General features: G+C 37.8%; 1 protein-coding gene across 3 annotated transcripts; it reads left to right on the top strand.

Moving 5' to 3' along the window:
- The first annotated feature begins 314 nt into the window (after nucleotides 1-314).
- Nucleotides 315-21,073, top strand: LOC127411263 (tubulin epsilon and delta complex protein 1-like). 3 transcript variants are annotated; one of them, XM_051646697.1, is made up of 8 exons: nucleotides 315-501; nucleotides 1,060-1,150; nucleotides 1,241-1,452; nucleotides 3,863-4,045; nucleotides 6,108-6,197; nucleotides 11,512-11,598; nucleotides 16,409-16,615; nucleotides 20,449-21,073. In XM_051646697.1, the coding sequence occupies exons 1-8, from the start codon at nucleotides 370-372 to the stop codon at nucleotides 20,809-20,811; spliced, it is 1,365 nt and encodes a 454-aa protein (XP_051502657.1). In that variant the 5' UTR covers nucleotides 315-369; the 3' UTR covers nucleotides 20,812-21,073. The 3 variants fall into 3 exon arrangements, with proteins under 3 accessions (XP_051502657.1, XP_051502659.1, XP_051502658.1); XM_051646699.1 differs by lacking the exon at nucleotides 3,863-4,045; XM_051646698.1 differs by lacking the exon at nucleotides 11,512-11,598.
- Nucleotides 21,074-23,356: the final 2,283 nt, after the last annotated feature.

Here is a 23,356-nt window from a genome sequence, read left to right as displayed (position 1 = left end):
AAAGTTCAATTGACTCATAATACATTTTCATTTCATGTTTGAAAAAAGGTTTGTTGTTGGATAATTTACTTTTATGAATATATTATTTTGCCAACAGAAAAAAATAAGGTGTATAATAACTATAATAAATAAGGTGTACATATATATATATATATATGTTTATATAAAAGAAACGACGAAAACAAAGTTTACTAAGGTGTTGTGTGACGTCATCACAAAGGCTGTCTACAATTCTGATTGGCCAACATTCACGTCAATCACAGAGAGCGCCAAAACGGGTTTCAATCAAAACGACGTTAAAACCGCCCAACTAGGAAGAGGCTGTTGCTTAACGACTATCGGCGCTGTCAACAAACTACACAGCACAAAATGCAGCGCGAAAAGAGCGTTAACGTGAAAGAAGTCATCGCGTCTCTGTGCAGGATACTCTCTGGATTAAGCGTCGAGTCGATTCCGACAGCTGATGCTTTCAGAAGAGCAAAATTTAACAAACAGGATGCGGTAAGTTTATATGCAGAACTGCTGCTCGTTTATTTCTCTAGTTTTTGTCTGCACCAAGCTGGTTAAATAGGCCTAGAACCAATAGCACACTGTGCAAGTCAAAAAAACTACCAAAAAGTGCGTACTACAATGGTTATGTTTACTATGGTTATGTTTACTATGGTTATGGTGATACCGCTACATGACCTACATTATATTAGACGAAAATGGTCTCACAATGTAGGACATCTGTGAGCATAAATCACATCACATCACATCACATCACATCACATCACATCACATCACTACAGTGGAAAGTCTTCCTAATGTAATAAGTACCAGTGTGTGTGTGTGTGTGTGTTTGTGTTTGTGTTTGAGCGTGCTTACGAGACATATACAGAATGGACTGAAACCCAATACATTTGATGATAATGGAAGGAAAAAGCCTACCTTTATTGTAACAAAGCTCATTTTCATATTGTGCATAACTTGATTTAGGTGTTTCATTATTAGCTTGATAAATAAGAACCTTAAAGTGCTTAGTGTGCTAAAATAGGCTCTATGCTGTTTTTCTTTTAGGCCATGGACATGTGGATTTTGTTAAATGGCCTCCTGCTGAAAGCCTTTGCACTGGATTGTGCTTGCCAGAATGCTAAAGACCAACAATTTGGTGACATATTTATCACTACCCGTAACTACAATTTATCTGTGCTCTGTTAGTGTTTGTCTAGCCCACTGTGTCTAACTGTTGTGCTCGTAGATACACAGCTCCTGTTTGTGAGGAGTGCACTCTGGCACTGTGGCTATGGGGCCCCGTGGGTGGTGGCGCCCCGACCGCCCAGTCACCTAGAAGAGGTGGGGAGCCGAGAACTCCTTCTGGCATTCGGCTGGGTGCTGTCATCAGGGAAACTGCTGGAGTTTTTGCTGGCAGAGAAAGTTCATGATTTAGACACGCTCTCGTCTGCACCAAGGGTGAGACACTGAGTTTTGGTAAAGCATGAGATAACTGTTTATAAAAAGAAATATGTTCTACATATACACCGATCAGCCACAACATTAAAACCACCTGCCTAATATTGTGTAGGTCCCCGTCGTGTTGCCAAAACAACGTTAACCCGCATCTCATAATAGCATTCTGAGATGCTATTCTTCTCACCACAATTTTACAGAGTGGGTATCTGAGTTACCGTAGACTTTGTCAGTTCAAATCAGTCTGGCCATTCTCTGTTGACCTCTCTCATCAACAAGGCATTTCTGTCCACAGAACTGCTCCTCACTAGATGATTTTTGTTTTTGGCACTATTCTGAGTAAATTCTAGAGACTGTTGTGCGTGAAAATCCCAGGAGATCAGCAGTTACAGAAATACTCAAACCAGCACCAACAATCATGCCAAATCACTGAGATAATTTTCCCCCCCCCCATTATGATGGTTGATGTGAACATTAACTGAAGCTCCTGACCCGTATCTGCATGATTTTATGCACTGCACTGCTGTCACACAACTGGCTAATTAGATAATCGCATGGATGATTGTTGGTGCCAGACGGGCTGGTTTGAATATTTCTGTAACTGCTGATCTCCTGGGATTTTCACGCACAACAGTCTCTAGAATTTACTCAGAATGGTGCCAAAAACCAAAAACATCCAGTGAGCGGCAGTTCTGTGGATGGAAGTGCCTTGATGATGAGAGAGGTCAACAGAGAATGGCCAGACTGGTTCGAACTGACAAAGTCTACGGTAACTCAGATAACAGCTCTGTACAATTGTGGTGAGAAGAATATCATCTCTGAATGCTATTCTGAGATGCGGGTTGGCGCTGTTTTGGTGACACGAGGGGGACCTACACAATATTAGGCAGGTGGTTTTAATGTTGTGACTGGTGTGTGTGTGTGTGTGTGTGTATATGTATATATATATATATATATATATATATATATATTACACACATACATGCATACATGCTATACAGTATGTATGAGTAATGAATCAGTTTGCTCTCCTCTAGTGCTGCCAAATAAGAGGTTTTCCAAATGGATTTTTTGAAATGCACAGCTTTTAAATTAGCATTTATGATAAATGCTATTCTAATTAGGGCCAGCAGAGTGCAGAATTATACTGTGATTTATGCACAGTGAGAAAGAAGGAAAGGTAATTTAGTGTCTACATCAGTTGCTATTAAATATAATAGGGATGCTTTTGCAATTGTTATATTAGCAGTGTCTTATGGACATTGCTAGCTTTAGACTTTACTTAATACAGACATGCTAAACAGTTAACCTGTGTTTCTGTTTGCTCTAGGCTGGTCTAATCTATTTGACTTTCTAATAAAAAACAAGCAAGATTGGAGCACAATGAATAAAATCCTGTTTGTTTTGGATCAATTTTAAAGCTGTTTCACTCTGTGTTGAAAATCGTATTGGTTAATTCCTAAAATTTGTATTTAGTCTAGTGGAAGCTTTCTTAATTTCCTCTATTTTATTAGCGGTGCTTGCTAAAGCAAGCATCAGTTGCATCATCATACTTTGGGGTTAGAGATTTGAACAAACTCCTTACCATAAGTAATAAACTTAAAGGGATAGTTCACCCAAAAATGAAAATTCTCAAATTATTTACTCACCCTTATGATATCCCAGGTGTGTATGACTTACTTTCTTCACCAGAACACATTTGATGAAAAATATAAAAATATCTTAGCTCAGTAGGTCCTTAAAATGCAAGTGAATGGAGATTTCTCTTTTGAAGCTCCAAAAATCACAGACAGTGATAAACTTCATCCATACGATGCCATCTTTTAAATGAATGTCTTCTAAAGCGACACGATCGCTTTTGGTGCTAAAAAGATCAATCTTTAAGTACTTTTTTTATTTTATTTTATTTTTTTACTCTAAATCATGCTTCCAGTCAGCAGTGATCTTTAGCTTCAAAGTTTTGGACCCTGTTGACTTGCATATGGACCTACAGAGCTGAGATATTCTTCTAAAAATCTTCATTTGTGTTCTGCTGAAGAAAAAGTCATACACATCTGGGATGGCATGAAAATGTGTAAATGATAAGAGAATTACAATTTTTGAGTGAGCTATTCCTTTAAGGGGATGAGCGCTATTACTTTTCCAAGTATTCTGACTTACAGTTTTCACCTGGTAGTAAATTGAGTTAAAATGTGGAGAAAAAAAGCCATAGACATTGAAGGAGGGACCTGAGCCATATCTAGGGACCAGACTTGAGTGTGAGCCAGTAAGCAACCGAACAGAACACCCAAGCAACCGCATAAAAATAACCACTTTTTTCGCCCCACGTCCAGATTTATCAGCTTCTGAAGTGAGAGAGAAAAAAAAAAAAAAGTGTTTAAGTGATTTGTTCACTTATGTTTGGACATGTTAGGTCCCCCAAGGTCTCATACTTGGACAGGAAGATATAGTGGCACATGGAGCAGAAGCTGATTCCAAAGAGACTGTGAGGAATGATCAGGCGTTGCGGGCACTGCAATGGCAATACGGGAAACTGAGGCTCCAGTGGAAAAGCTTACTCTCAGCCCAGGAAGAGAGATCCAGACTTATCCACAGGGCAAGTCACTCAGACTACTGTGGTCTGAAATCATTTTAATTGGATAGTTCATCCAACAATGAAAATTCTCTCATCATTTACTCACCATCATGCCATCCAAGATGTGTATTACTTTCTTTCTTCTGCTGAACACACACAAAAAAAAGATTTTTAGAAGATTATTTCAGCTCAGTAGGTCCTTTCAATGCAAGTGAATGGTGATCAGACCTTTTGTAGCTCCAAAAATCACAAAGGCAACATAAAAGTAATCCATATGACTCCAGTGGTAAATCCATGTCTTCTGAAGCGATATGATAGGTTAGGATGAGAAACGGATTAGAATGTAATTTTTTACTCTAAATAGCCTTTTTCATTTTACATCTGAAAGCCACATGTAGTCCTTGTTCAGTTTCACTTTAACATCTGAAAATGATTGTGGAGATTTACAGACTTTATCTGTTTCTCACCCACACCTATCATATCGCTTTAGAAGATATGGATTTAAACACTGGAGTCTTATGGATTACTTTTATGTTGCCTTTGTGATTTTTGGAGCTACAAAAGGTCTGATCACCATTCACTTGCATTGAAAGGACCTACTGAGCTAAAATATTCTTCTAAAAATCTTCATTTGTGTTCAGCTGAAAAAAGAAAGTCATACACATCTGGAATGGCATGAGTTTGAGTAAATGATTGGTGGGTGATGATTTTTGGGTGAACTATTCCATTAAACAGTACTCGCAAAAAAAAAAAAAAAAAAAAATGCATATATATATTATACACACACAGTACTGTGCAATAGTTTTAGGCACTTGTGAAAAATGTTGCATGGTGAGCATGTCTTCAAAAATAATGAAATAGTTTTCAGTTATCATTTAATGTCATACAATGTCCAGTAAACATAAAAAATCTTAATCAATATTTGGTGTGACCACCTTTGCCTTTAAAACAGCACAAATTCTCCTAGGTACACATGTACACAGTTTTTCTTGGTTGTTGGCAGATAGGATGTTCCAAGCTTCTTGGAGAATTCACCACAGTTCTTCTATCAATTTAGGCTGTCTCAATTGCTTCTGTCTCTTTATGTAATCTCAGACAGACACGATGTTCAGTGGGGGCTCTGTGGGGGTCATGACATCCGTTGCAGGGCTCCCTGTTCTTTCTATTCTAATCTTTTCTATTTGCAAAAGTAATGTTTGTGAGTCTAACATTTATATTTCTTACTGACACACTAAAGCTGAAGATATAAATAATCATCTTAAGCCAAATGCTTTTGTGAAACATCTTATGCACTTTTGCACAGTACTGTGTGTGTGTGTGTGTGTGTGTGTGTATTTTATATATAATTACATATTTACAATGTTTTTGTCTTGTATTCCAGTAAAAATCTCTAAACATCAATCAAAGAAGATACTTGAGAAGCAAAAATGACACTACAGTGTATTAAATCTTATTTTCAGGGAAATCTAACAAAAATTAGTAAGGCTTATACTTAAAATAATAAAAATACATTTCAATGTGGTAAGGAAAATAAACTTGTTTTTCCTTTAAAATTCTTGGACAACAATTCTTAGGCTGTCAATTCAAGTGTGCCTCAGAGATAACCAAGCAAACCAAGTAACTAAAATGCTTATTTTTTGCTAGAAATAGAGTCAAGTTTAAAGACATTTATAAACTACTGCTTTATAAACTTACTGCTATTACTGCTTTCAACTGATTTCTTCCAACCACAGAACTGCACACACATTTTGGGATGTTAAAGGTGTGGAAAGCTGCATCTTTGCTTCCCTCAAAAACTGACCAGATGAAGGCATCTCAGTAAACTGGATGTGGCACAAACATTGAATTGGGATGTACCTTGATGTCTTCTACCTCCATATACAGCATTTTCTCAACCTTAATATCTTATGATATTTTGCTTATCGAGATCATTTATCTTGTTTTAAGGATGTTTAGTTATTGAACTTGAAAACAAGCCCAAAATACTAAGAACATTTTTTTTTGTTTTTTTCTTCTTTCAGTTTCTGGACACATTACAGAAATGTAATAACACAAACTGTGATGTTTTTTGTTTTTTTTGTAGGTTCTCTCCAAGATCAACCCCTCTGCTATCTGTCAGAATAACGTCACTGGTTCCCATCAGAGTGACATGACATCGACTGCACTTGACAAGGTGACATGAAAACGGAGGGACATTTTAATGAAATATTGACAAGAGTTCATGTATGGACCAGGATTTCTGCATTAAAGGTTATTGGGCAACACCTTTACTTATTTAGATTCTCTCCAGGGATATCATCAAGCATTTGTATTCCTTGTGTGTATGTCAAGTGCTTCTATCCACCATCAGAGCTTATGGTAATCAGCGCTCGATAATAACTGCCGTAAGCTAGGTAACAAGCTTGTCTCAATATCGAGTTGATTGCACGCAGCTGTCAATGCTTTTTTTCTTTTTTTTTTTTTTTTATCCCCTGGCTTTTCCTAGGGAAGGTTGTAGTGAAGCATCCACCTCTGTGTTGCTTTTGTGTGACAGATTGACAGGCTGGGAAATTCTGCTTGTTTGAAGCAAGTGGATCTTGATCTTTAAAGTCAAAAGGCCCACGCTCTCCGGTTCCCTTCCTCTTTCCTTGCTCTTTAGAGGCTTTGTAGGAGTATTTTATCTCTGAGAAAAATTCATCCTCCTGACATCTAACGAAGGGGCTGGTTTTTCAGACAGGTTGTTTATGCTGTTGGGAAGGTGTTAAAATGAAAGAGTAGGATATAGAGAAGTGAGTGAAAGACAATGAGAGTGCTTTTAAAAAGTGCTACTTTTTAGGGCTGGCCAAATGTCCTCCTTATCTCCCTAATCAGAGGAACCAGCATTTCAATCTAGACAGCAATTGCTGGAAAGTACATTCAAAATGTTAAATGTAAGAACTAAAATACAGTAAAAATCTACTTATAATCTTGTAAAATATAGTGAACATAAATGGTGTGTTTCCACTGTTATTTTCTAAATGAACATGAGAGAATATTTTAGCATTTTTACTTATATAAACCAATTTAACGATGCAAGGTAATAAACATCATTATTTACCGACATGTATTTTTGACCAAAACATTTTAAAGCAAGAACGGATTCTTTAAAAAAAGTTAGAAAAAACGAATTAATTGTAATGAATCTCTGAAATGAAAGTCAACACACTGTTTTTGAGCTTTAATTTATACAACAGTTAGTTCCATTACAGCTGGAATCTCATTGGACGAGCGGCTTTCCAAGGGAGCTGATACACTGTTAAACTGCACTGGGTTGCTTCACTATTTTTATCACTCCACATCACCACAAGGTTTAAGGAGTGGCTTTGTAAATGGTGGATATTTTGAGCATCATCATTCATTTTGAGTTCTTTAAATGATTCATTCAGTAACCATTTCTAGAGATTGCATATTTACACCAGCAGGTAGTGAAAAAGAGTGTCTTAAGTTATGAGTGAATCATTAAATTGTTGACTCAACTGATTCATTAAAAAACACAGAGTGACTCCAGACCAATTGGCCCGGTTGCTAGGGTGGGTAGAGTCATGTTGGGTTAAACTCCTCGTCACTATAATGTGGTTCTCGCTCTCGGTGGGGCACGTGGTGAGTTGTGCATGGATACCGCAGAGAACAGCGTGAGCCTCCACATGCGCTAGGTTTCCATGGTAACGCACTCAACAAGCCACGTGATAAGATGCACGGATTGACTGTCTCAGACGCGGAGGCAACTGAGATTCGTCCTCCACCACCTGGACTGAGGCGAATCACTACGCCACCACGAGGACCTAGAGCGCATTGGGAATTGGGCATGCTAAATTGGGGAGAAAAGGGGAGATAATCCAAAAAAACAGAGTAACCCTAACAACACTTAAAAGATTAGTTCAGTTTATGAATGAAACCACACTATTTCTAAACAGAGTATTGCGAGAAGTGCAGAGATTAGAGATGTGCTTGATGCTTTGTCTTCTTTTGGAACTATTTTCACTGGCGGAGAAGAAATGCCTGAAATAACTGGCCATATTTTTAACTGACACATATTGCTGGGCAATGTCTTGAATATGTCCAAAATATTAAAGGGGTAGTTCACCCAAAAATGAAAATTCTCTCATCATTTACTCATCCTCATGCCATCACAGATGTGTATAACTTTTTTTTTTCTTTTTTTCAGCAGAACACAAATGAAGATCTTCAGAAAATTTTTTCAGCTCTGTAGGTCCATACAATGCAAGTGAATAGTTTGCAAAATTTTGATATTTTGAATATTTAAGTCCTTTTTTGCTAAAAATTCTTCTCCCTGCACAGTAGGGGATATGCATGAAGAATGTGAATCACCAAAAACACAAGTAGTAGAATGTGAAAGTTAAAGTGGAGTGAGCAGGGAGTAGAATTTATAGTAATAAAGGACTTAAATATTGATCTGTTTCACGCCCACACCTATCATATAGTTTCTGAAGACATTGATTTAAACACTGGAGTCATATGGATTACTGTTATGCTGACATATGTGATTTTTGGAGCTTCAGAATTTTGGCACCCATTCACTTGCATTATATAGACTAAAAGAGCTGATAAATTCTTCTAAAAATTTTTAGTTTCTAAAATTTATGTTCAGCAGATGAAAAAAAATCATTCACATCTGAGATGGCATAAGGGGGTGAGTAAATGATGAGAGAATTGTTATTTTTTTGGTGAACTATTTTGTTGTAAAATGATCATACAGGTGCATCTCAATAAATTAGAATGTCATGGAAAAGTTCATTTATTTCAGTAATTCAACTCAAATTGTGAAACTCGTGTATTAAATAAATTCAATGCACATAGACTGAAGTAGTTTAAGTCTTTGGTTCTTTTAACTGTGATGATTTTGGCTCACATTTAACAAAAACCCACCAATTCACTATCTCAAAAAATTAGAATATGGTGACATGCCAATCAGCTAATCAACTCAAAACACCTGCAAAGGTTTCCTGAGCCTTCAAAATGGTCTCTCAGTTTGGTTCACTAGGCTACACAATCTGCTGATCTGACAGTTGTCCAGAAGACAATCATTGACACCCTTCACAAGGAGGGTAAGCCACAAACATTCATTGCCAAAGAAGCTGGCTGTTCACAGAGTGCTGTATCCAAGCATGTTAACAAAGTTGAGTGGAAGGGAAAAGTGTGGAAGAAAAAGATGCACAACCAACCGAGAGAACCGCAGCCTTATGAGGATTGTCAAGCAAAATCGATTCAAGAATTTGGGTGAACTTCACAAGGAATGGACTGAGGCTGGGGTCAAGGCATCAAGAGCCACCACACACAGACGTGTCAAGGAATTTGGCTACAGTTGTCATATTCCTCTTGTTAAGCCACTCCTGAACCACAGACAACGTCAGAGGCGTCTTACCTGGGCTAAGGAGAAGAAGAACTGGACTGTTGCCCAGTGGTCCAAAGTCCTCTTTTCAGATGAGAGCAAGTTTTGTATTTCATTTGGAAACCAAGGTCCTAGAGTCTGGAGGAAGGGTGGAGAAGCTCATAGCCCAAGTTGCTTGAAGTCCAGTGTTAAGTTTCCACAGTCTGTGATGATTTGGGTTGCAATGTCATCTGCTGGTGTTGGTCCATTGTGTTTTTTGAAAACCAAAGTCACTGCACCCCTTTACCAAGACATTTTGGAGCACTTCATGCTTCCTTCTGCTGACCAGCTTTTTAAAGATACTGATTTCATTTTCCAGCAGGATTTGGCACCTGCCCACACTGCCAAAAGCACCAAAAGTTGGTTAAATGACCATGGTGTTGGTGTGCTTGACTGGCCAGCAAACTCACCAGACCTGAACCCCATAGAGAATCTATGGGGTATTGTCAAGAGGAAAATGAGAAACAAGAGACCAAAAAATGCAGATGAGCTGAAGGCCACTGTCAAAGAAACCTGGGCTTCCAAACCACCTCAGCATTGCCACAAACTGATCACCTCCATGCCATGCCGAATTGAGGCAGTAATTAAAGCAAAAGGAGCCCCTACCAAGTATTGAGTACATATACAGTAAATGAACATACTTTCCAGAAGGCCAAGAATTCACTAAAAATGTTTTTTTTTTATTGGTCTTATGATGTATTCTAATTTTTTGAGATAGTGAATTGGTGGGTTTTTGTTAAATGTGAGCCAAAATCATCACAATTAAAAGAACCAAAGACTTAAACTACTTCAGTCTGTGTGCATTGAATTTATTTAATACACGAGTTTCACAATTTGAGTTGAATTACTGAAATAAATGAACTTTTCCACGACATTCTAATTTATTGAGATGCACCTGTATATGATGAATGGCCTGCAACCTGAGTCGTGCCTATGACCAAAACACAGCCATGCTGGTATACAGAACAATTGCACTGTTGCTGGTGATATTGCTTAAATAGCTCTGTTTAAAGGCTAAAACACACACTACCCTTGGACGTAAACACAGACACTTCAGGCTATGCAAGCTCAATTTAGAATGTGGTTGTGTTCCAAACAGTGTCAAACCGCACTTCATAACTTGACACAAATATGCATTTTGTATTGCCTTCTGCCACAAGAGGTGCTATTGTGGTCATTAGTGTAAACCGTTAATTTCTGCGGTGAGATTTATTTTCAAGTCAGCTACTGTCATGACAGAGCAACAGTTTGAAGAGAACATCGCTGAGCAAGTCTGTGAAAGTCAATATATTTATAGAGACTTCCCCAAATAAATACACATCCAGTTTAATGGCTTTTGATTGTAACTCTGTTGCCCCCTTGTGTACTGAGGTTTGTTACCGCCACAGTTATGTAAGAATGCACATTATGTATGTTCAACCGAACCATGCTTTGGCCAAGCACTCACATCTGCGTACACATAATTGCGTAAAGTAGGTTTCTGGCCTTAGCGCTCGCATTCTTGCAAGTGGGTGCAAAACTGGCCCATATTGGATGGTTTTTAGGAAACTTAATGAACAAATAAACTACATGTTGAAATCACGATATTAATGATATTGTATCATTTTGCAACAATTATTTATTGAATATGCTGTATAGTAAATGTTCAGTATATAGCCCAGCCCTACTAATTCCTGCCAATTGGTAGGGTGTGGGAGGTCTTTCAGTTTTGAATGTCTGGTGTATACAGTGTGAGATGTGTCCAGACAGGCTAATAACTCACTCTGCTTTAGCTCTGTAAGGTGTGGTGGGCAGCTCAGGGATTTCTCTCTCTCTCACTCTACCCAATGCCCTTCAGCCTGTGTGGTATACTGAAAGGAGTTATCAACCTCAAGTCTCTGGGGAGCTTCTGTCTAACTGCAGAGATGTGAGGTATTAGTCGGCTCCTGGAGGGAAAGAATCGCCCCTGAGTAAAGATCAAAGCAGCTGCCAAGTGTGTTAAACTGTACTTGCACTGTAGGGCCACTGGGGGTTTTATAGTTGTGGAAACAACAGAGGCATAAAGCATATAATCAGTTCTTACAGTGTGCTTTTATTGTAGGAGCTGGAGCGGATACAGGCACTGAACGAAATTCTGGAGTCATATCTGGATTGGAAACTTCACGAGCCTTTATTCTGGTGCTGGATGGTGCGTATGCGTTATTTCACACAGGAATGATTTTGAGGTTCAAACATGCACTCCTTTACCTAATATTCTGTTTGTTCATGCTGTTGCTTTGCTGTTGATCTAACCAGGTATTTATGCATGCGTGGTTCATCACCAGATCAAACCAACACAACACAAACCCTACGTCCAAATGTGTGTAATTTTATACTATATAGTATAGTATGCAACAATCAGTTCATCAAATGATTAGGTTGTCCCAATACGCAGTATGAAGGCATGGTCACATTTACCTTCACAGGCGAAATACAGTCATCTCATTGGGAATCCGTGTGATCATAATTTTCTTGCAATGGACTTCCGGTGGTGAAAATTTTACCCCACGAATTTTGCGTCGAGTTCAAGTTTGGTGAACTTTCACAGGTGAATTTGCCATGTTGACCAATAGGAAGTTACTTGGATTGGCAGTGATCTTTGTGTGGGTGGTGCTTCATACACAGCTACACTGAATTTTAGTGGCGAGTTTCTTTTTTAACTTCACTCTCCCAGAGTATTTAATGCAGCATTTAAAAGAGGCTGTTTGAGAATAAATTTTTTGCTGGTTTAACACACTCTGAACATCCGGCCATGCCTAATTTGCAAAATGGAATTTCGTCATGCAAAGGTAAATGTGACCGTCTTTAGTGAAACAGTTGGCGAACAATACCTGAATGGTGTACTGCTTGCACTGATATTCTGAAGTGTGCAGCTAGTAGGCACTTCGTTACCTCCTAAGGCCACGTGAATGATGAGCCGTTAAATTCAAAACGCTGAATAAAAAATAAAAAAGGAGAACCAGGAGTCAGGTGGTTCTTTTCAAGTGTAAATGCTATAGGTACCAAGAAACTTGTTCCTTATTGTTAAGTTGTTTTTAAATGGTACAACACCTGAGTAAATTATTTTCAAGGTTGTTGTTAGTACGTCATAGGTCCAAAAACATTTAGATTAAAGGACAACAATGTCCATGTTTCCATATGTAGTATGTCCAGAAACATTATAGTACACATCTCATACCCTCAGAACATACTTCATAATGGTTGAAAGTAAGTTCTTCATCAAATTCAGTACTTACTCTGAAAGTATGGGAATTCACAAGCAACTATTGAGAGTTTAAACGTAAACAAATTAGCTTACCAGACATATTCTCCTGTCTGAAAACTTACTAATGACAGTGAATCTAATATGTATATTACCCCAGCTGTTGTTTGAGAGCCAGACAGCTGCTTTGCCCACAGTAACCTTGCCCAGCTTTGAGTTGTCATTCACAGTGATGCACTGGCACTGCAAGCCTCTGAATCTGGCAGACAAGAGCCCTCACTCACGTTGGCACCTCGCCAGGTTGAAATGAAGTTGTAAAGAAGTCTCCGGCTAGCAGGAGTGGATCCTGAGCTCTTGGCAGGGCTTCATTTTTCACTAAGAGTGTGCATATTGAAGTTAAAAGGGGATATTTTAACTGCTATTCAGTAAGAACGGTGAGCTCATGGGTCTCTTTGAGTTGAACAAATGGAGGAAAGCTGTTTTCCCACTCCCAGAACATCAGAGTATTTAAAAGATTTTCTTTTCTAGTACTACTGTTCTTTTATGTTGCTTCTAGAAATCGTTGTAAGACACTCAATCAAAGCAATGTTCTGATGATGCACATTGTTTTAGTGTTTAGTGTTTTATACTGTTTTGTCTGTTTCAACACAACATTAATACTAAAGCACTTATCCAAAACTGTGTTTATAAAACTTCCTTCTGATTGGATGAACCACATCTGAAGACGTTTTTGTTGTTTTGCTACCACAAATATAATGAACTGTATTACTTGACGGAAGAATTATTTATTCAGATTATTATTAATGAAAAATTGAACTGTTTATGGAACGCTGGTGTCTTTTGTCATATTGCTGTTGCCAGCCATTTTATAAAACGAATAAGCTACTCGAGAATATGCGTTACAGGGCCTCTCATGGCTTATCGCCTTAATTCAATAAAGTGGCATCGGGCATCAAAACACTTACGGACTTATGTCCAATCAAATGCTACTTGGATAAGTGTTTAGTACTTTTGAAAAATGGTATAGAATTGAGGGGGAAATTTTTTTTTATCTGCTACCAAAATTGGTCGATCAGAACAATGCCAATAATTTACAAATACAGATAAAGTTAACCAATATATCATGCATGTCTAACAGTAACCTCTATGATATTGGATTTGTTCAAAAGGGATAAAATTATAATATACTGTACATTTAAACCCTGTTAATATAATTTTCAGAGCCCTTTTTGAGAGATGAAATGTTAAAACGCAGAAAAATTTTCCCCAGTCCAAAGGACAGGAAGTAGGGGAATGGAAATCAAATAGCCCTAACATGTCAATGGGAAATCTATTTCTTTGAAAGCCAAACATATTGGGGATAGAGTGCTATTTGGACTGGATTGTCTTGTCACTGTCCACATAAGATTGATGAAAGCATCTCTGAAGCTTCAGCTATTGCTCGAACCACTGTTGATTAGCACAGGTTTTTAAAGCATTGATTTCCTTTTGGAGGCACTCACAGAAAGTCTGGCTTTGGAAAACCTGGATCAACAACCAGGGTTCCCATGCGTACCTGAAATTTTGCAATGCAGTTTTCCAGTCATGGAAAAGTCATGGTAAATGAGAAAAATGCCTAAATGTCTTGGAAAAGAATTATTTGTCCTGGAAAATATTTTGGGTAAATAAAAGTTTGACTGTGTCACTAACGATGTTTTTGTTACATGTACTAAAACATAATAATGATCGTGACTCAGGATAGGTGTCAAATACACAAATTCATATTGTTTTGTCACTGCAAGCAGCTTCACATTGTTAAACAATATCAGTGGTTGATTGTCATGGAAAAAACCCCTGTCACATACATTCTCTGCTCATCTGTTGTTATCTTTGCTTTGCTCAGATTAGAACCTTTTTACCCATAATAAGTATATAATGATGGGATGGTGATACAGTGCAAAATATTATTTAATTCATTCCAACATTGCTGTAATGTTAATTTTGTGAATATACAGTATATGGACGGAATCACTGATTTCAGTCGTAAAAATGTAATTAGGAATAAAGCACGGAATGTCATGGAATATAACATATTTGGAATGAAAACGAATGTTTGAATGCACAATTAATGACAATAAAATCGCGATATGTCCTAGTTTATTAAACCGTAAAAGGCTGCAATTTATGTACTCTCAATAAATATTTTATTCATTGAATATATTATCTTCACGATCTGTACGCTTTAAAGTGAATGTGTGAAGCTGGCTGCTCATACACTGAAAACACCTCATCATGATCATCAAGCGTGCTCTGTGTTTAGCTTTTTGGGGTTTAATAGTCACACTTGGCCATGTAGAGAAGTCTTTATGTGGAGGTGAGATACTACTGTCAAAAATACAGCTTAATTTAAATGGATATGTGAAATGGGAAAAGACAAGAATACTGGATATTATTGCAGTATAGTAATATTTATGTAATATTTACTGTAATTTTTATCTCGAGTGTTTCTGATTGTGCTGTGAGGATTTTGTAAAAAAAAAACTACTCACAATGTAATGTTATGTTGAAAAATTACATGAATTAAAATAATTATATTTTTATTTTATTAAAGTTTTAATTAATTTTATTAGACACCATTTTTAAATAATAAAATTTTATTAAACTCTCGAATACGGAATTCAGAAAAAATGACCATCCAGTAACCACAATATACATCATGACCGCTCGTGTTTTTGCTTAAATATTACACCGTTGGGCACAAAATGTCCTGGAAATTTCCTGGAAAATTGTGCCTTGAAAAGTGTGGGAACCTTAAACAAAACAAAACACTTTCACTGAGTTATCCTGATGTGTCAGGAAATGCTGCAGCAGAACTGTTTTAACAAAAAAATGTATTGGGGGGTCTTTCACACCAAATGCATTGTTGCATCTGTGCTTCATTGTTTGACCGTTGCACCACGTCTCTTTGTTTTTTTTCTGCGTCTCAAACATGAATGGCACATTTTTTTTTTTGACACCGTCAAGTTAAAAAGAACTTCATGTGTTAACTTCTAAAAACGCACCTAAGACATTTGCGTTCATTTAGCTGCATCCAGCTTTTTTAAGTGCAAGAACGTGTTCAGTCTGAACAGCCCCTTCGTTGTGTTTACTAAGGCAGGTATCCCTAATACAATTACTTATACTTCTGTGCCCAGCTGCATCAAACCCCTAAAGTTAAGAAAACCCTTAGTTATAACTGTAGCTCAATGGGCTATTGCAGCTGTCTTTAGAATTTCATAGCAAAAAATAGGGGGTGGGCTTTTTTGGCTTGGGCCAGTAAGCAACCAACCAAAACAATGTAAGAACCAATCGGAGCACCCTAGTGACCACATAGCAACTTCCTACCAACCACTCAGAACATCCTAGCATTGTGGCTGCAAGTTTTACATGGACAAACACCATTCGCATTTCAGAAAATGTAAATATCTAGTTGAATTGTTACCCTTGTGCAATGAGGTGATTGATCATAAAAGAGAAACCTGAAGAAAAAAAAAACAATGCATGTTGACAAACAAATAAAGTCTTCATAAAAAGCATGCAGGTTTTGGTTTTAAATGAGCACCCACTGCAAACAATGTCTTCTGTTGGCTCTTTAGTAAATCAAGTTGTGAATCCAAAGATGTTTTCAGGTTTTGTTTTTTTTTTTTAACAGAGCCCACTGATCTGGCATAGTTTTATGAGCACAATGCATCTCAGACTATTCGAGACCAATTGCACTCATACCTTTGTCTCTGTGCAGGACAGTGTCATTGACAGCTCCCTCGCTGATACGTCCGAGATGAAGCAAGCCGATTGCCCACTAGGGGGGCAGGCTGTCACTCTGAGGTGTCCCCACGGTGACAAGGCCAGGAGAGCAGTCCGACGGCTTGACAAGATGTTGCTGAGGCTGCAGACAGAACTGAGGGTCAGAAGAATAGAGCAGTCCACTCTCACACTCACTTCACAGGTAATGATTGGTCAATAAATAAGATCTACCTGCATAAGTGTGGACAGGAAGGCTTGAACTTATAAGGTCAGGATTTCACTGCAGAAGTTGGAGTTCATTTTGGGACTGAAGTTCAAGCTCTGTCCGTTTTGATACTTGAGATGCTGACAGTGTAACTAAAGATATTCAGTTAAGACTTCAGTTAATCACACTCTCCAAAATAAAAATCTATATAAACTGGGAACCGAGAACCAGATATTGTTCAGATAAGATGACAATACACTTGTTTAAAATACTAGAACTGAATTACTTTCATGACATTCAGTTCAGAAAACGATACTTGAATGTCTGTATTGTTCTGCAGATGTGGACGGAACACCGTAATAAAATAATACTGATATTGTTACCTGCACCGCTACTGCGCCACACACGATAAAAGGAAATTGTTTTAATGAAGTTGTGTGCTTGCGCTCTGAATGGAGGAGAGAGAAAGTCTGGGTGCCGGGAAATCATACAAAATTATTAAATAGACTACACGTTCCTATTGCGATGTCCTTGCTGGATACACAAAAAACAAACGTCACGGGAAAAAAGTGTTGCCAGATATGTAAACAAATGACTTGGTTCTTTTTAATGAATCGTTCTTAAAAACCCAGAAATTACTCCCATGAGCATTTTAAATCAGATGACTCTCTCACTGACTGAATCAGTCGTGCAGTTCTTTACTTAATCTTAACCGCAAGTCATTATTTCCGTCATGTCCAACTCAAAATGAACTGAGAACTGTTAATGAGTTATGTGTAGCCAATTTAAGGCTCAAGAGATTAAATCAGTTTAATTACTGTATTAATTATACAGTTGAAGTCAGAAGTTCACATACACCTTGGCCAAATACATTAAACTCAGTTTCTCACAATTCCTGACATTTAATCATAGAAAACATTCCCTGTCTTAGGTCAGTAATGATCGCTACTTTATTTTAAGAATGTGAAATGTCAAAATAATAGTAGAGAGTGATTTATTTCAGCTTTTATTTATTTTATCACATTCTCAGTGGGTCAGAAGTTTACATTCAATTTGTTAGTATTTGGTAGCATTGCCTTTAAATTGTTTAACTTTGGTCAAGCTTCTCACAATAAGTTACTGGAATTTTGGCCCATTCCTCCAGACAGAACTGCTGTAACTGAGTCAGGTTTGTAGGCCTCCTTGCTCAACACGCTTTTTCAGTTCTGCCCACAAATTTTCTATTGGATTAAGGTCAGGGCTTTGTGATTGCCACTCCAATACCTTGACTTTGTTGTCCTTAAGCCATTTTTCTACAGTTTTTGAGGTATGCTTGGGGTCATTGTCCATTTGGAAGACCCATTTGCGACCATGCTTTAACTTCCTGGCTGATGTCTTGAGATGTTGCTTCAATAAATCCACATAATTTTCCTTCCTCATGATGCCATCTATTTTGTGAAGTGCACCAGTCCCTCCTGCTGCCACCCCCATGCTTCACGGTTGGGATAGTGTTCTTCGGCTTGCATAACGATGGTCATTATGGCCAAAAATTTCCATTATTTTTCATCAGACCAGAGGAAATTTCTCCAAAAAGTAAGATCTTTGTCCCCATGTGCACTTGCAAACTGTAGTCTGGCTTTTTTATGGTGGCTTTGGAGCATTGGCCTCTTCCTTGCTGAGCAGCCTTTCAGGTTATGTCGATATAGGACTCATTTTACTGTGGATATAGGTCCTTTGCTGTTGTTCTGGGATTGATTTGCACTTTTTGCACCAAACTAAGTCTCCTTCCTGAGTGGTATGATGGCTGCATGGTCACATGGTGTTTATACTTGCATGCTATTGTTTGTACAGATGAACGTGGTACCTTCAGGCATTTGGAAATTGCTCCCAAGGATGAACCAAACTTGTGGAGGTCCACAATTTTGTTTCTGAGGTCTTGGCTGATTTCTTTTGATTTTCCAATGATGTCAAGCGAAGAGGCACTGAGTTTGAAGTTAGGCCTTAAAATACATCCACAGGTATACCTCCAATTCAGTACACCTCCTATCAGAAGCTAATTGTCTAAAGGCTTGACATCATTTTCTGGAGTTTCCCAAGCCGCTTAAAGGCACAGTTAACTTGTGTATGTAAACTTCTGACCCACTGGAATTAAAAGTGAAACAATCTGTCTGTAAACAATTGTTGGAGAAATTACTCGTGTCATGCACAAAGTAGATGTCCTAAATGACTTGCCAAAACAATAGTTTGCTAATATGAAATTAGTTTTAATGACTGCAAACTAAGTGTATGTAAACTTCTGACTTCAATTGTGTGTGTGTGTGTGTGTGTGTGTGTGTGTGTGTGTGTGTATATATATATATATATATAAATTAAAAAATATATATATTTTTTTTTTTACTTATGGATTATTTCCTTTGTTGCATTGCTTTCAGAAGATGTCAAGTTTCTTGAGGAAAATGTATAATAAAAATTATAATGCTAGTCAACATCAGACATAATGTGAAATTTAGCATTATGGTAATGTTGATTTAAAACCAAATTGAGTTTTGTTTTTACTCTGTCAAGTTCCAAATTAAGCAATAACTATAAGAGGAAGACGTTTTCATTTATAAAGTGCTTAATTAAATGACTAGATTATAAAAAAAATAGGCATTACAATATGGTTATTTAATTTATAAACCAATTTTTTTTTTTTTTTTTTTCATATCGTGATATGTATCGTTATCGTGATGTAAAATGATTCTTATCGTGATATAAGGTTTAGGTCATATTGCCCACCACTAACCCAGATAATGTACTTCTTCAACTGAAATAAACTTTGAAAATTCGTATATTAGATGGTATAGAGTTTTTGTCTACTATTTTTGTTAAATATATAGTTACGACTTGTGGTCGACCGATATATCGCCAAGAAAACAGAAATCAGAAGAAACTGCTATCTACCATTTAAAATATTACAATATTATTTTTTACAAAGATTTGTGTAAAATTGAGTAAATATAGAGCTAAATAAGAGTTTGTTCTTTTTTTAGCAATTTTATGTTATTTACTATATTAAATTGTGTGATATATCGGCATTGTATTGGCCTGTCGGCCACTCTGCTCTCTGGATATCGGCCATTAAAAAACCCACTAGTTACGACCAATCATCAACTATCTTTAAGTCTCTTCGTCAAGTACTAAAAGAATCGTTTGATAGAATTGGTACCATAATCATTACATTCCTTACGATTTCCATCACAATCACATCCATATTTTTTCTTTTGTCTCTCCCTCTCTCTCAATCCTATTTTTGGTTTCTCCGTATCCTCCAATTTCTTCCCAAGGCGAGTGGTTTGTTCCGTGTATGTTTAACTTTCCTCATGTTTTATTACCTGCTCAAAGGTTCCTCAAGCATTCATCAAAAGTGTTTTAATATCCTGATAATGAGGGAGGATATAGCTAAAATAATTTTTTAAAAACTAGGTCATTTCTTCATCACCATCCTTTATTGCCTGAATAAATTATACTTATTGTATAAAAATTCAATGTGGCATGTTTGATGGATAATTAGGTGTTCTCTGATGCATTGATAGATAGACCTGTCATACACACTCATGCTACAGATACTACAGATCTAACCTATTATGATTTATGACTGTCTGAAATGGTTGAGGCTGGTGTTATTTTGAATGTCTGAAACAGAATTTTTTACATCATATTGATGGTGTTGCAAGAGACATACACTGGCATTTCTACACCAGCTTACTTGACTAGTATAACGCAATACCTTTCCTTTTGATATTAGTATCCATTTGATGTTTGATCAGTATCCTGGTCTGTTGAGATCATCTCAGTCTAATTCTCATTAGGGCAGACATCAGGAGGCTGCTCCGCTCTCTGACAGGCAGAAAATGGAGGTGGACGAGAAGGTTGCTGGCTATTTAGAAGGCCTTCATCTCACAAACACCTCCACAATCACATCCAGAGGCTTTTTGCCATGTCTCCAGGATCCACATCCCGTGAAGCCATCTCACAGATTCCATACAGGGGACTCTGGCCTACCTGTGACAGCTGGAAAGGTTCAGGCATCATGGGCTCTGGGTGAGTTGAAGGAAAGAGAAGCCACACTACAATTGCGACTGGAGCGACTGAGGCAAAATATTAGGGTGGAGATGCAAAGACAGGCCAGCACGATAGATGGGGTGGTTCTCATCCCACCAATTAATAAATAAACACACACTTTTAGTCATTATACACCGATATCCAAAATACACCAGGACCGATTAGATTTCAAGCTCCTGAACAAGTTTGACATAAATGGTAGCCCTTAAAATGTTCGCTGAGTTTTGGTTTGTAGCTTTTTCTTTGGAATTAAAACTTAGATACACTTTGGGATGCTATTGCTGTATTTGAGCGAGAATTCTTTGCCATCTATTATGTATTTATACATGTGCCTTATTCAATATGAATGCCTGTGTTTTAAAATAAAGAAACTTGTGGTATTCAAGGCCTTTTTGTCAGTACTTCTATGCATGGAACAAAAAGGTTCATTTGAGAACTGGAAAGGCATGAAACCTGACTTGGAAAAACAAATCTAATGGTAGATACTCAAACAAATAGGTTGACCTTTGTACTTGTGTGTACTTTGCTGTGTGCCGGAGAAAATGGGAGACATTTCATATAATTCTTTTAATGCCTGCCATTTCTTGTGAGAAAAACAGCATGCAGTTTCTAAAGTAGGTAATTCTTTCGGTTGTTTTGCAAAACACTAAAAGTTAGGACCGAAGTTAATGATTAACCTCTTGCACTCCTCAGAGATCTAAACCCAATTTTTACTCTGCATCTTGTTCAGAACTTGAGAGGATTTCACCTTTCAAGGCTGAGTCTGTTACTACCAGCCAACACTATTATGGTCTCAATTGCATTTGGAAAGCTGTTAACAAGCTAGGTGTGTGAGATAACATGAGCTACTGGGTGATCTGAAGAAGCTGGCACAGACAGCAGTATAGGTGATTAAGAAAGTAATTTCCAACACCAATTTTCATTAGGATTATGGGCAGAAATCCTAATCTAGAAGCTGTACAGAGCATAACGATTTCTAAAAAGGATTTTATTTCCATTACCTTCAGCCTCCTAATCTAAGCTAGAATTGCTGTTTACAGATGAAGGAATTTACAAACACACAGACTAGGTGGATCCGTTTCCTCAAGATTTGGTATGCATTCTAAATGAACTAACACTCGTATAGTTGGAATTTAAGGTTAAGATTACTGTATGCTACTGTCAAGAGGGTCAACCAATGTCAAAGTCAAGAGCCTAATGTGGGTGGCCAGAAGTTCCTTAGTACCTGGAGCTAAGGCCGTCCAAACTCTGTTGGCACCCTAGGTGAGATTTTAAATTGGCACCCCCACATTTTATTATATTTTTTTTTACATTTTATCCCCTTTTCTCCCCAATTTGGTATGCCCAATTCCCACTGCTTACTACGTCCTCGTGGTGGCGCGGTTACTCGCACCAATCCGGGTGGTGGAGGACGAGTCTCAGTTGCGCCGCTTCTGAGTTAGTCAATCCATGCATCTTATCACATGGCTCACTGTGCATGACACTGCGGAGACTCACAGCATGTGGAGGCTCATGCTATTCTCCACGATCCATGCACAATTTACCATGCACCACACTGAGAGCGAGGACCACTAATCGTGACCACAAGGAGGTCACCCCATGTGACTTTACCCTCCCTAGCAACTGGGCCAATTTTGGTTGCTTAGGAGACCTGGCTGAAGTCACTCAGCACCAGTGGCGAATTCTCAGGGCCAGCAAAGCCTTCTCTGCTGGCCTAACATGCCAAATAAATAAATATTTTTTCATCCTTTCATTCTCAATCACCTTTTTGCCTATGTATTTTTAATCGCTTTCCACTCTTAATTAATCTACAAACAAATAGAGAAAAACAAAAAGTTTATCCAGTCAGAATTTATTCCTTGATGCTTACAAGCAAAGTGTGACAACTGTTTCACAAATCTTTGAGCTCCGCACCATCAGGCCTTCAGAATTTACACAGAATCAACAGTGCGAATGAATGCATATCTAATGTCAGATTGTCAGATTCATCAGCCAATCAGATTGATTTATTTGTTCTTGGTGGGTGTGATCTTTAGAATATGTCCCAGTCCAGGCCTTCTAGCTGGCCTTGAGTGACGCAATCACGCTTTAAGTGATATACTTAATTCAAGAGTGAAACGCGTAAGATCAATCTGTCTGACGAGTCTGCTGTCATCACTGCCGTTGCCCTTGAGAAAGAGATCCTTATGGATTTAAAAATGAGATGTTCTGCATGACCATGTGATTGGTTAATTTATTAAGCAGGAAAGGAGGACTGATTTTCACTTCAAGTAAATTGGTAAGTGCTTTTTGCATTGTTATAGCAACATCAGGAGTTTAAGTGTAAATGAGTCTGCTTGAGCATTCAGTGTCGGATCAAATTTTTGAAAAGTAGTGCTGCGTTCCATTCAACTCGGAAAGTCGGATTTTACAAATTCCTACTAGGAAAAGTGCAATGACATCTTGAAGTCAGAATTACAACTTGTTGGCTCATGCAGAAATTCTCAACATGGATTTCACTGAGATGCAGGGGCATGATGTCACACAAACATGTCGACATTCCGGGAGATGTACAAAGTGGTAAACATTCACTTTATTAAGTAATATCGATAAATGAATTTGTTTCCACATTACATGATATTAAAGCTTGTTTAACAAACGCCTGCAGAAACAGGT

This window comes from Myxocyprinus asiaticus, chromosome 20 (assembly GCF_019703515.2).
Source record: "Myxocyprinus asiaticus isolate MX2 ecotype Aquarium Trade chromosome 20, UBuf_Myxa_2, whole genome shotgun sequence".
Classification (NCBI taxonomy): Eukaryota; Metazoa; Chordata; class Actinopteri; order Cypriniformes; family Catostomidae; genus Myxocyprinus; species Myxocyprinus asiaticus.
Note: the sequence above shows the minus strand (reverse complement) of the source record. Positions and strands in the feature narration are given on the sequence as shown.